General features: G+C 39.0%; 1 protein-coding gene across 1 annotated transcript; it reads left to right on the forward strand.

The window, feature by feature from the left end:
• The first annotated feature begins 10,415 nt into the window (after nucleotides 1-10,415).
• Nucleotides 10,416-13,484, forward strand: LOC104599766 (monooxygenase 2-like). Its single transcript, XM_088890981.1, has 6 exons — nucleotides 10,416-10,571; nucleotides 10,673-10,819; nucleotides 10,909-10,977; nucleotides 11,157-11,322; nucleotides 12,108-12,336; nucleotides 12,447-13,484. Exons 1-6 carry the CDS (start codon nucleotides 10,498-10,500, stop codon nucleotides 12,992-12,994), a joined length of 1,233 nt encoding a protein of 410 aa, XP_088747107.1. The 5' UTR covers nucleotides 10,416-10,497; the 3' UTR covers nucleotides 12,995-13,484.

The following is a 13,484-nucleotide window of genomic DNA, read 5'->3' on the forward strand; positions in this document are numbered from 1 at the left end:
CTTACAAGCATCCTAAAGACCAAAAGGAAATATACCGGCAGATTTGCTAATGTTGATTTGATCAAAGTTATTATTCCACCCATCGATGGATAATTCCTTTTCCAGGAGGCAAGCCTTTTTGAGAATCTATCCACCACCGGGTTCCAAAATTCCACACTTCTAGGGTTGCCTCCCAAAGGTAAACCCAAATAAATCATAGGCCATGACATACCTCACACCCCAATAATGTTGCACATTCAATTACTTCTTCATCTTCCATGTTGATCCCTGTTACACAAGTCTTATTGAAGTTGACTTTCAGATTTGTCATTTTCTCAAATACTTGTATCACCTCCTTCATATTCCTCACCCAGCTTAGATCACCTCCCTCACATAATAGAATAGTATCATCGGCAAATTGCAAATGAGTGATAGGTACTCTCTCTTCCCACTCTCCAACCTCTCACCAAACCCCTCAAATCTGCTCTCTGAAAAATAATTCCTAACACTTCTGCTACTAGAGTGAACAAGAACGGAGAAAGGGGTCCCCCTGTCGAATGCCTCTGATGGCTCAAAAGTGGTCAACCACTATGCCATTAACCAAGAGTGAGTAGTGACAAGTACTAATGCAACCCTTAATCCACTTGCACCACCTATCTCCAAAGCCAAAATTCTTCATTACTTCCATTAGGAAATCCCAGTCCACCAAATCATAAGCCTTCTCTAAATCGAGCTTGCAAATCAAGCCTTTCTTTCCAGATCTCTTTAGCTCATCCACACTCTCATTGGCAATAAGGATTTGGTCCAAGATCTTCTTATCCTATACAAAGGCCCCTTGATTTAAGGAAATAATAGAAGGAAGCACTGATCTAATTCTTCTTGATAGCACCTTGGCAATGATTTTGTAAAGACTATGAAGAAGACTGATTGGCCTAAAGTCCTTAGGTTGTATTGCTCCTGCTTTCTTTGGGATCAAAACGATGAAGGTAGTATTTAAACCTGGATTAATTACTCCTCTGTTAAAAAATTCATCAAACACCTTTTGGATATCCTCCTTCAAAATGTCCCAACAGCCTTGGTAGAAAGCCATAGCAAATCCATCTGGACCTGGTGCTTTAGATTTATCCATTGAAAAAACTGGTTCCCTTATTTCCTCCAAGTCAAACCTTCCTTTATTTCCTCCTGGTTCCCATAACAACTTACATAGAAGCACAAAAAATATCTTCCTTAGAAACCCCCTGTTTGGCTAAAGCATCAACCAAAGAATTAGCAAACCTATTAACCCATTTTACCTCAACTCCCATATTGCTGGTTAACCACTTTACTTTTTTAATGAGATCTTTGTAGCCCCAAATGGTGGTATCCAAGTTTAGGAGTCACCTTGTTACCACCTGAGAGTCCCCTTCAACTAGGAGATGCTCCACCCCAAGCTGGTTGGCAATCTGAATTCCTTGTATTGCAGCAAGGATTTCTGCCCTTGTGGAATCCCCCACTCCCACCGGTCATGAGAATTGGGAAATTATGTTGGTATCCTTATTTCTCAGGATACCCCCTATACCTATAGGCTCGGGGTTGCCTTGGCTGCTTCCATCAAAGTTCAGCTTAATGACACCTTCCAAAGGCGGAATCCATTCTGATAGAATTCTATCCTTCTTTGTTAAAGTGTTAGCTATTACTAGCCAATTCCTCCACAAGTCATCAAAGATATCCATAGTTTAAAGTCAATGGATTGCTCTTGTTAGGATACAATCCTTCATTTCATCTAACCCTCTTTCCTTCTTTAAGAAAATTCTTGCATTCCTTTCCTCCCAAAGAGTCCATAGAGTGGCTGCCCTGACACATTTCCACATGACCTTACCTCTTCTAGTGTGCCAAACAAAGACAGATGGGTTGAATAGCAAGCTTAAATCAGAAGGCATAGACCACCTACCTCCAAATAAACAAAGGCTCCACCTCCATATAGTTGTAGCAAAGGAACAGGAGATCAGCAAATGGAAACAGTCCTCATTCTCGGCCTTCCACAAGGAACACCAATTTGGGGAAAGACAAAGCGAGGGTCTCTTTTTCTGTAAGTTTTCCAAAGTATTGATTTTCCCATAGAAGACTTCCCAACAGAATACATCAATTTTTGGGGGAATAGGTCGCATCCAGACTTCTTTGACAGGGAATCCTTGGGAAATGGGGTTAGAACTGAGGGATTTTAGAAAAGAAGAGCACGTAAAAGTACCTTTTGGAAGAGGAGTCCAAACCCTTTGATCAGAAGAAGTGGGGTCCAAGCAAACGGATTCTAGTAAATGAATTAGCTCAATAACACAACTCGACTCACCATCCCTTAACCCTCTACGAAACCCAAAGTCCCAGTTTAAAGATAAGGGGTTTAATGGGCTCGGGAGAAAAGTTGCAATTGGCTCATGTTTGTGAAGGGAAATGGAATAGAGCAAGTCAAACCTTCTTTCTAACCATCTTTTTTGATCATCCTCAATTCTTGGCCACTCCAACCTTCCACACCAAGTCTTCTAGAGAGAGATTTTCTTAATGTCGACTTGAAATGGTTAACAATAGCACTAGCAATTTCAAATTGTTGATCAATAGTCTCCCCTTCAACTTCCAATTTGTAAATGTAATTTTTCCTCCTCCTGTCATTAGCTAAGGCGTGGAAAAAATTTGTGTTTCTATCCCCATCCTTTAACCAGGTTTGCCTAGATTTCTGCCTTCATGAGATCTCTTCTTTAAAAAGAATATCCTCCAATTTCTTTCTCAGCCTCCCTCTCTCTTGCTTTTCTTTTTCTCCAAAAATTCCATCATTTTCCTTATTATCCAATATCTCAATATTGTCAATTACCTCTTGTTTTTTCTTTTCTAATCTGCCAAATTGTTGAGCATTCCAAATCCTGATCTTTGCTTTCAACTCTTTAAGCTTATGCTGAAATTTCATACCCTCCCACGTATCACTAGTATTAATCTCCATTCGCCAATCCTTTACCTTTTCTCTAAACCCTTGGTGACTAAGCCACATGTTCTCAAACTGAAACGGGGTAGGGGCATTTCCTCTTAGCTCAACCTTGGATAAAGAGATAGGCCAGTGATCAGAGGTTAACCTAGGAAAATCCATAGAGACCAACCCTCCCCAGTGGGCTTCCCAATCCACTGTAAATAAGAATCTATCGAGCTTAGAAAAAATTGGGTTTGATTGAATATTAGACCAAGTGAAGTTACTACTCACAAGGGACAACTCCTTCAATTCACAATTGTTTATGAATTCATTAAACTTCCTCATACTTGTGGTTTCTCTTTGTCTCATCTTATTAGACTCCTCAACAAATCTTATCACATTGAAGTCCCCTCCAATACACCATAGTCCATCCCACAATCCCTGTACATCTTCAAGCTCTTCCCACATTTCATTCCTCCCTATACCCATTAGGTCCGTAAATGCAAGTTAACACCCATTCAAAACCATCCTCTTCATTTTGAAATTTAAGAGACACTGTAAACTTCCCCATCAATTCCTCTTTTCCCATCAACATGTTCCTCTTCCATAGTACCACCATACCACTTGAGGAGCCCCTAGACCTCCATATACTTCTAGCCCATCTGTCATCAAATGTCGAAAGCTTAGTCTCTTGCAACAAAACAACATTCGGCTTCTCCTTCTTCAGCAATTCTTTTATTATGGCTCTCTTCCTCGTGCTCCCTAAACCTCGAACATTCCAACTGATCATTTTCATCAGGTCACTTTGATTTTATATCCCTTACCTCAGCCCCCTTAATTACTTGCCCCCTCTTCTCCTAGCCTTCCTCTCACTAAACTCTCTATCTCCCTTCACATCTAGCATTAACCTCTCCACCTCACTCATCTTCCTTTTTCTCACCTTCACCTCAGTTTTCTTGGTCCTTAAGTAGGCTTTTAAGTCATTGGGATTCTTCACCTTACAACCCAACTTCTCCACAATACTTTTTGTCCTGTCTTCTTCCTTTTTGTCAGCAATCAATACTTCCCCCCTGTTCATATCTTCCTTATTCTCTATGTGTTTATTTTCCTCTAGCTCCTTCCTCGTCATTTCTTCCAAATGATGTTCAATTAAACCCCAAATTCTTTCTCCCATCTCTTCAACAACTATAGCCTCACCCCCAATTTCACTGTTAATCTTTTTTGCATCCACGGCCGGCGGCAAATAGAGAGGCTGGGAACCTGGAGAATTGGCATGAGACAGCGAATCCACATTAGTACCCAAAAACAAAAATTTACTGCCATACCTGGGGGGAAGAGAACGGAAATCCGTTTCCTTTCCCGTCGCAGGAAGAGGAGGATCACGGTCTTTAATAGGATGGACCTGCTGGGAACCAAATTCCAGGAAGGAATTCTCCTGCAAAAATCTTCCTAACACTTCACACAACTATTTTAGATGAAAGAGGACAAGTAAAAGTTCAAAAGATAAAGCAAGCTTTATTTACTACTTTAAGTAATGGGATTTTAATATCCTCCAAAAGTTTGTACTGATCCAAAAAAAAAAATCCTCCAAAAGTTTGGGTTTTTGATTCCCCTATAAGACAAAATCCAAATCCATGGCAAAGTGGGTGAAAACTAAGAAGATTAGCAACCATACCTAAATGAAGATTCCCAAATACAGGTATTAGTACCATAGGTACCTGGTTTTCTGGTTCATTTGCTGCTATTAAACAAACCCAGTTCATCCGAAGCAGGCTTTTAAAATATGTTTTCAGTTTGTCTTGGAATAAGCTCATTGAACTCCTTTGCTTCTCTGGTCTATTTGCTACTTTAGAGTTCAAAGTTGAGAATGCCTTTAATTAAGAAAATGTACAGAATTAAGAATTCTTAATAATAGGCTTTTAAAATATATTTTCAGTTTGTCTTAGAATAAGCTCATTGAACTCCTTTGCTTCTCTGGTCTATTTGCTACTTTAGAGTTCAAAGTTGAGAATGCCTTTAATTAAGAAAATGTACAGAATTAAGAATTTTTAATTTTTTGGTTTACTTTTATATCTATAAAATGTTGGATTTCTTAAACTTTGCCTCCAAGTTATTAGGCATTATTTCTTTTAGGTAACTGAATTACAGGTTTCCTACTACTTAAGATAGTATACCTAGTTCACTCAAATAAGGAAACTCTTACACATCATCACAAATTGACTTGCAAATTGGTATAATAAATACCAGTTCACAAATTGTGGTAAATGACTAAATGAAAGCACTTTAGGTAATTACGATTAGTATTTAGTACAGATACTGATACATGGATAGAGACATGGCCCTTCATAAAATTCAGGACAATGTAGTAAATGCAAGCACTTTAGGTAATTATGGTTATTATTTAGTACAGCCTCTCTGTATATGCAGGGGTAAGGCTGCGTACATCTGTCCCTCCCCAGACCTTGCATTGGCGTCGCACACTGAGCTGCCCTTTTTTATTTAGTACAGATACTGATACATGAAATAGAGACACGATCCTTCATAAAATTCAGGACAAAGATACGGATACAAGCATCCTACCAGGATAAAAATAATACTTTTGGTATTTAAGAATTCTATAGTGGATTAGATGCACCATCGTAGATTTTCGTTCACAAGACATGGAGTCATGGATAAAGACTAAAGAGTAGGGGTATCAATGGATTAGGTTTGGGTTGGACCCCGCCCAAATCAAAATCAATTTGAACAGGTTGGATAGTCCAATAAGACATGTTGAATTGGACCAGTCACCAGTCCAGACTTAATGGTCCAAAGTATTTATTGGATTGGATTGGACCTGGTCCATCTATAATAGGTTTATACTGGACTGGATTGGGTTGAACAAATATCTGGTCCATTAACAAAAGATAATAGTAGGGGTGTCAATGGACTGGGTTTGCGTTGGACCCAGTCTGAGTTCAAACCAATTTGAACTGGTTGGATGGCCCAATAAGGTGTATTGAATTGGACCAGTCCAGACTTAGTGGTCCAAATTATTTATCATATTGGATTGAACCTGGTCCATCTGTAATGGATTATGGACTCATATTGGACCAGATTGGATTGGACCAACATCTCGGTCCTGACAGCCCTACTAAAGAGCAACGCTATCAGGTCAAAACACCATGATAAGCAAGTCATACCCTTTTGGTGTGACAAAAATCAAATACAATTATAACCTAGCAATAGAGGTGCATAGGGGTGTCAATGGACTGGTTTTGTGTTGGACTCCATCCAAATCAAAATCCATTTGGACGGATTGGATGGACCAATAAGACATTGAATTTGAATGGACTGGACGGACCAATAAAACATATTGAATTTGGACGAACTGGACGGACCAATATGACATATTGGATTGGACCTGGTCCATCCATAATGAATTTATATTGGGTTGAGCCAATATCTGGTCCATTGATAGAAGATAAGAACATAGGTGTCCAATGGACCAGGTTTGAGTTGAAACCAACCTAAATTAACAAGAATTTGAACAGATTGGACGGTCTCTGGACCGGTCCAAAATATTCATTGGACTGGATTGGACCAGGTCCATTTGTAATGGACTCACATTGGACTGGACCGGATTGGATCAAATCCAGTCCAATTGACACCCCTAGAGGTGCACAGGCTCAACAAAATTGCATTTTCTATCCACTTTTGACAAAACTGATGGGAACATGTCAGAACATGCCACTGAAAGAATACCTATCCACCAAAACTTCCCCAAAATGACTTGATTTCTTTAATTGTTAACCATAGGCATTATTTCTTTTTATTTGGAGCTCTTCTTATTTAAATCCATTTCAGTTTTTATGAAGTACATTTACAAAAAAACAATAGGTCTAACTTATGACCATTAGATAGAGGGATCCAAATGCTACGGAATAGAGGTGAATGGATGTAAGAATGCTGGATGTCTGATCACGTTATTTCGTTTTATAAAGGCCTGCTTCATACAGGAATTATCAGCACCATATGATGTAATGTGACATCCAAGATGGTTCATGTCTTATTTGTCAACCTTCTGAATAGAAAAGAGGAGACTAAGACTCAATTAAGATAGTAGAAAGAGAAGCAGGTTTGTAGTGGAATTGATCAGCACCAATATTTTTAGCGTACAGTTATGGTCATGATATGTTAACAGCCTCACGAGGAGGTTACTGAAAACTAGAACATTAAATCTGCAGAATCATAAAAAATATTGAAGCATGAATTACAGAATAAGAAATGAAATAGTGCTGAAAAGCAAAAGGAGAAAAGGCTACATCCAGAAAAAGCATAGGCTTATACCTTCTCTACTCCATCCAATTCTCAATCATCCGATCCAGCAATTCTACAATATTTTGAACACCCTCCTTTCCACCTTGAACACAATCAAGAGCCTCATTCAACTGCTGTGCTTCAGTAATCCGTGCCTCCCTCAACAAGCTTCTATAAATCTGAGTTCGCAAATCATTAGCAACTACCACATTTGCGCCAACCATAGCCCGAAGAACCTTCAAAGCCTCCAAAGTCTTCCAATGCCTACAAAACCCCCCAATGACAACTCCATACACACCTGCATCCGGAGTACAAGGTGAATCCGGTCTGGACATCCAATTAAATACTTTCATTGCTTCCTTGAATTTATGCTTCTTGAAATAAGAAACGAGGAGCATATGGTTGATGGGTCTGAGAGCAGGATGGGCATTAGGGTTGTACTTGAGCCGGGTGAGGAGGGCCATAGACTGGGTCATGTCAGGCTCTTCCGAAATGCGATCAATGAGGATAGAGAGGGAAAGGGAATTGAGAGGTGGGTTTGTAAGGAGTGCTGCATCTACCAGACGAATGGCTTCTGGCAGATGATTGGACTCGCAGAGACGAGGTATAAGGAGATTGATCTTTGTGAGTTCTTCTGAAGTGAGTTGGGCAGCCTGTCTTACACCTGCAGCAGAAGAACAGATAGACCTGAGAAGAAGAAAATCGGGTTCTGGAAGAGCATAGCGACACAAGTAGAGTAAGGAGGGGCAAATTCTTCTCATTGTGTTGGGAGAGGTTTGAATTGTCGTTAGGTCTAGGAGGGTTTAGGGTTTTAGGTCGTTAGGGCTTCGAGCTGGGAAAGCCGGGAAGGTTCAACAATTTGGCACAGGGGATTCAGTCATTCCGTCATTCGTGTCTGTGGTGTAAAAGGTTGTTGACGATAAGTTAGGCGATGGCCCATGGGCTATGGGCCCAAGCTTTGTTCTCTCAACAGAAATAGCATAATTGGGCTGGAATTGGCTATGGGCTGAAAGCCTGAAACCCATTCAAGGCCTTGATAAACCTTATCCTATGTTAGGTTCATTCACTGATTCATCATTTCACCGTATATTTATTGGTGATCAAATTCATCAATCCAAACCAGAGGGATGAGTATAAGCACAGTCTACAATGGGGTGTTCGCCAATAAATATGGTTTTGTTTTTTCAAAATAAAACAACTTTAAATCCAAGGCAAGGTTTGTATTGGCATGGGTGTATCGATTCTTTTTTGGCCGTGTTTTTTTTAGTTTTTTTTTTCAAATTTCATTTTTATAAAAGTTTTTTTATATTATTTAATCAATAAAAAAAAGTTGAGGTCCTGGAAACACCTGTAAACAGGTATATTGGACACAAAAATACAATATGATACGCCTAATATGCCCGGTATCAGATGTATCGTTTTGATACACCCCGTATCAGACATATCATATCAATACTTTGAACATTGATCTAAGGTATCATTGGTACTATAACCACACCAATGCCTATGTTTCATCATCCATCAAATAAGTAGGCAGTAATTGCTGAATGCTGAATGTGGGGTCCTTTTTTTTTTTAAATTTGGAGTCTTTTCCATATTCCACTTTCAGCAGTTATTAAAGTGTCAACTTGTTCTTCTTCTTCATAATCATTATCATCGTTGTTGTCATTTTTCATTTTTAGCGGGCTAGTAGGTTAACATTTGGGTTTAAAAAGAGTGATTTTAGAGTTTGAACCTAGGTGGTGTGCATAGAAACATTGAAGATTTTATCATCTTAAACTTTGTGAGATAAACAAAATCGGTCATGATTATGATCTCATACAAACTGAAAAAACAAAAGGAAAAAAAAAAAAAAAAACTGAGCCAATTTGATTATTATGTTTTTTTTTTCTACCACAAATGCTTTGATTTATCAATACAACATTAAATACTATTATTGTTTATTCAGGAAAAGTCAAATTTGGTGTTTCTACTATAAACATCCAATCTAATGTTTATATTTTTTTAGTAGAAGTGGTTATTTGTTATGATGTAGGAAGGCCATTTCTCAAAAAGTTTGTATTAATCAACCTAAAACATTGTAAGTAGAAAGTGACAATGACACCAAAACACAACTTTTATCTCTATATCTCTAATATATTGCACCTTCAAATAAGCAGCCTTGCATTCATTGGATGATTATAACCATTTGACTGATGGCTCTCTTCTTAGACTGATAAATGCAAATTATATATTGAGAATGGTCCAGACTGGTGCCTGTTTATTGTGCAAGCACTAACTTCATAATTACTTACTGGTGCAAGGTTAATGTAATTGTTCGAAACGTCTTTGAATACCCATTTCTAAAAACACATAAAATAGGATTAAGACCACAACTCTGACCTAACTGATTGTGCAAAGGGGAATATGTCCCACCTACTCTCTCTCTCTCTCTCTCTCTCTCCGTGGTTCAAGTGTAAATTTCAAAGCAAAGCACAGAAAATTAGTATAATATGGCCTTATCCAAATACTCTCATAATTGTATTGAAGGGAAAAAGACACACTAACCACCCAACAAGATGGTGGAGGGTGGAAACTGTACATTCCAAGGCAATTATTTAGATTGTAAAGGGGAAAGCTGGTTAAAGCATGGGCATCCTGGTTAGATTAACAATATTATTTATTAGTAGAAAAGCCTCAATATTTTAGCTGTGTGGCGTAACAAAACAAATTGGCTAATCAACTAACAAACTCTTTTTTAATTCTCTGAATTGGTCATATTTTAATTAACAGAATAATAACAAGAAGAAAAGAACTGACATGCTTTCAGCAGAGCAACAATCCAAATCAATTATCTAAACCCACCACCATGGACTTTGAATCTCTTTCTATGGTACTTGGCAAAACAAGCTTCAGGTGTTTCAAGTGTCAGGAGTCTTGGAATTAAATAAAAGAAAGAAGAAAGAAAGCCCTCAGCCTCAAGAGGCTGTTCATTGTTCAGAGACTACATGGAAATTGGGTGCTCTAAAGTCTAAACTTCAAGTGAAAAGTCACCCCCCAGAAGCCATGTTCAACAAAAGAAGCTAATTTGCAAACGTATTGTCTGACATCATCACCAGATTTGGCCTATTGTTGGCACTCCCATTCCTCAATTATTATTGCAGTCTACCATTATGGACCACTGTTTCAAAAATATCCTATCGCCCGCCAGGTGTTTGTCATATTCTCCCTCCTTTTAAATCTATATATTTCTTACCCACTTCCCCTCTCTTCCCCCATACTCACTCTTACACAGCGAAGCTAAGCAGATGGAGACTGTTGAAGATGTTGTCATTGTTGGTGCTGGAATTGCGGGGCTCACTACTTCTCTGGGACTTCATAGGTATATTATCCCCTCTCTCTCTCATATAACTGATCATTTGATTTTGTTCATTCTAATATGAGAAGATGAAACAAAATTATAATGAAGCTCCCTTTCTACAGGATGGGACTGCGAAGCCTGGTTTTGGAATCATCAGATAGTTTGAGAACCACAGGATTTGCATTGACAACATGGGCCAATGCTTGGAAAGCCTTACATGTCATCGGCATAGCTGATTCCCTCAGACAAGAGCATGTTTTGCTTCAAGGGTAAGTCACACAAACCGTTGTTGATCAACATTTGGTCTCAACCACAAATTAAAAATAACTAGAAGAAATTTTTACATATTTGAGTGCAGGGTGAAGGGTACCTCTACAATCTCTGGACTAACTACATCAGAGATATTATTTAAGGACATTAAGAAATTGTGAGCATCTTATCCTTGAGTCTACAATTTACAAACTAATAAACAATCTCGCAAGGTTGGCTTCACCCAGTTCATCTGATAATCAGATGGAGTTGGATTCACCCACTTCATATATATAATACATAACTGTGAGCTTATAGATTTATTGTTCTGATACTATAGTTGGTTTGGATGTGTAGCGGAGATGTTGAGGTTCGTTGTGTGAGAAGGAATTTGTTAATTGAAGCCCTTGAAAAGGAGCTACCTCCTGGCACCATCAGGTTCTCCTCGAAGGTTGTTGCAATTGAGGAAGCAGGATACTTAAAAGTGTTGCACTTGGCTGATGGTTCTGTGCTCAAAACTAAGGTAATTTGCTGGTGGATGTGGATTACGCAAAGCTCATGGATACAGTTACAGACCCAAAACTCAAAGTGGCTGGACCAAGGGCCAATTATGTTGTGGAAATTAAATTTAGGCCCAGAATAGCCCACACTCATGTTATGATTCTATTGTTATGGGCCTATAAGCGAAGGTTGGGTTGGGTTACAAAGGCCCAACAAGGCTGTCTTCTACTCTTCCACAGTGAAACTAAGGGTGCAAGTTGGCCTAACTCTAAAGCCCCGAGCCTGGTTTAAATTTAGGCCCAGCCCACACTAAAATTTGATGCACTCGGGTTGTTTTTGGGCTTAAGCCCGGCTCGGGTTGGTCAATCAGCCCAAACTAAAATTGATATACATGCATGTGTATATGAAAGCATGTAAGCATGTATGCATATGCATGGTTTATTAAAAAAAATTATGGATATATGCATGTGTGCATGCAAATGTGTCTATATATGCATATGCATGTATATAATCGGGCTGGGCTCAGGTTGGGATAAGGTCAGGCCAGTTTTGGACTACCTTAGGGCTAGGCTTGAGCCAAGCCCACAAAAAATCGAATTTATGGGCCGAGGCCCATCTCAAGGACCAAAAATCCAAGCCCAACCCATGTAAAATTGTGGATTGGGTCAGTTAGGACTTAAGTTGGGTCCGCCCAAATTTACTAAAGCAACTTCATTCTTCTCAACCCAGTAAAGATTGCTTTAGTAAAGATGCTTAACATACAACCATGCAATCTACTAAAGCAACTTCATTCTTCTCCAAAATTAGGTTTTAATAGGGTGTGATGGGGTGAACTCTGTGGTGGCAAAATGGCTAGGGCTCCAGAAGCCAGCCTTCACTGGGCGGTTTTCAACTAGAGGCTACGCAACGTTCTCCTCTGGCCATGGTTTGGAGCCCAAATTCTTGATGTTCTTTGGACACGGTGTCCGGTCTGGTTTCATTCCCTGTGACGAGAAAACTGCATATTGGTTTATCACTTGGACTCCCTCTACTGAACGTAAGTAGTTATCCATATCCCCATATTATGATTCTTATGTTAAGAATTTTTTTTTTTTTTTTTTGGGTTGAAACTTGAAGTTATTTGTTTGTTACAAATGGTTGTTGTAGAGAATGGCATGGAAGAGAACCCCGCCAAGTTGAAGCAGTTTATATTGAGCAAGCTTGACAATGCACCCAAAGAAGTGGTTTCTGTAGTAGAAAACACAGAATTGGAAAGTATCATAACATCTCCCCTGAGGCTCAGGTGGCCATGGAATGTCTTATGGGGAGATATATTCAGAGGAAATGTATGTGTAGCTGGGGATGCCCTTCATCCCATGACTCCAGACATTGGTCAAGGAGGGTGCTCTGCATTAGAAGATGGTATTGTTTTGGCCAAATGCCTAGCACAAGCCCTGTTGATGGAACCAAAGAGAGAAGCCAAGGGAATTGATGAAAAAGAAGAATACAATAGAATAAAAAATGCATTGGAGAAGTTTGCAAAGGAGAGGAGATGGAGAAGCTTTCAGCTTATAAGTACAGCTTTTGTGGTGGGATTGATTCAACAAAGTAATGGGAAGTTGATGGGTTTCTTGAGAGATAAGTTGCTATCATCATTCATGACTAGGCTGATGTTGGAAAGGGCTAATTATGATTGTGGGGGACTTGAGAGATAAGTTGCTATCATCATTCATGACTAGGCTGATGTTGGAAAGGGCTAATTATGATTGTGGGGGACTTAAAAGTACTTGATGGGTTTCTATGTAATAATGAAATGTAGTACCAGCTGAGGGGTAGCCCAGTTGGTGCGTTGGACGAATTGTCCCATAGTTTTGAGTCCTACTATTATCATTTCCGTAAGAAAGGAGCTATTGATGTGATGTTATATTGTTCACTTAAAAGAGTAATGACCCTATGGGAGTGTGAGGCAGTGATTAATACCAAAAAAAAAAATGTAATTGTATTTGCACTTGGAGTTTATTAAGGAGGTTTTTTGGGTTCTAACCATGTTGAATTTCATTTCAACATGGACATTGGACTGCTCAAAGCAAGACAAACTAAAGTATGCTATTGGGGTTGGCCACCTTGTCTATATCTTGGACAATGTATTATGTATGTTGTAATACAAGTTTGACATAATATGTTCTTTTTTTTTTTCAAAATAAA

Source organism: Nelumbo nucifera, chromosome 7 (genome assembly GCF_055504915.1).
Source record: "Nelumbo nucifera cultivar China Antique chromosome 7, China Antique-T2T, whole genome shotgun sequence".
In the NCBI taxonomy this organism is placed as follows: domain Eukaryota; kingdom Viridiplantae; phylum Streptophyta; class Magnoliopsida; order Proteales; family Nelumbonaceae; genus Nelumbo; species Nelumbo nucifera.

Excerpts from the sequence above, each read along its gene's own strand:
- LOC104599766 (XM_088890981.1), top strand. The coding sequence starts at position 10,498 with ATGGAGACTGTTGAAGATGTTGTCATTGTTGGTGCTGGAATTGCGGGG. Across the intron at positions 10,820-10,908 it reads GAGCATGTTTTGCTTCAAGG|GGTGAAGGGTACCTCTACAA; the intron begins GTAAGTCACACA and ends ATTTGAGTGCAG. Across the intron at positions 12,337-12,446 it reads TTGGACTCCCTCTACTGAAC|AGAATGGCATGGAAGAGAAC; the intron begins GTAAGTAGTTAT and ends TGGTTGTTGTAG.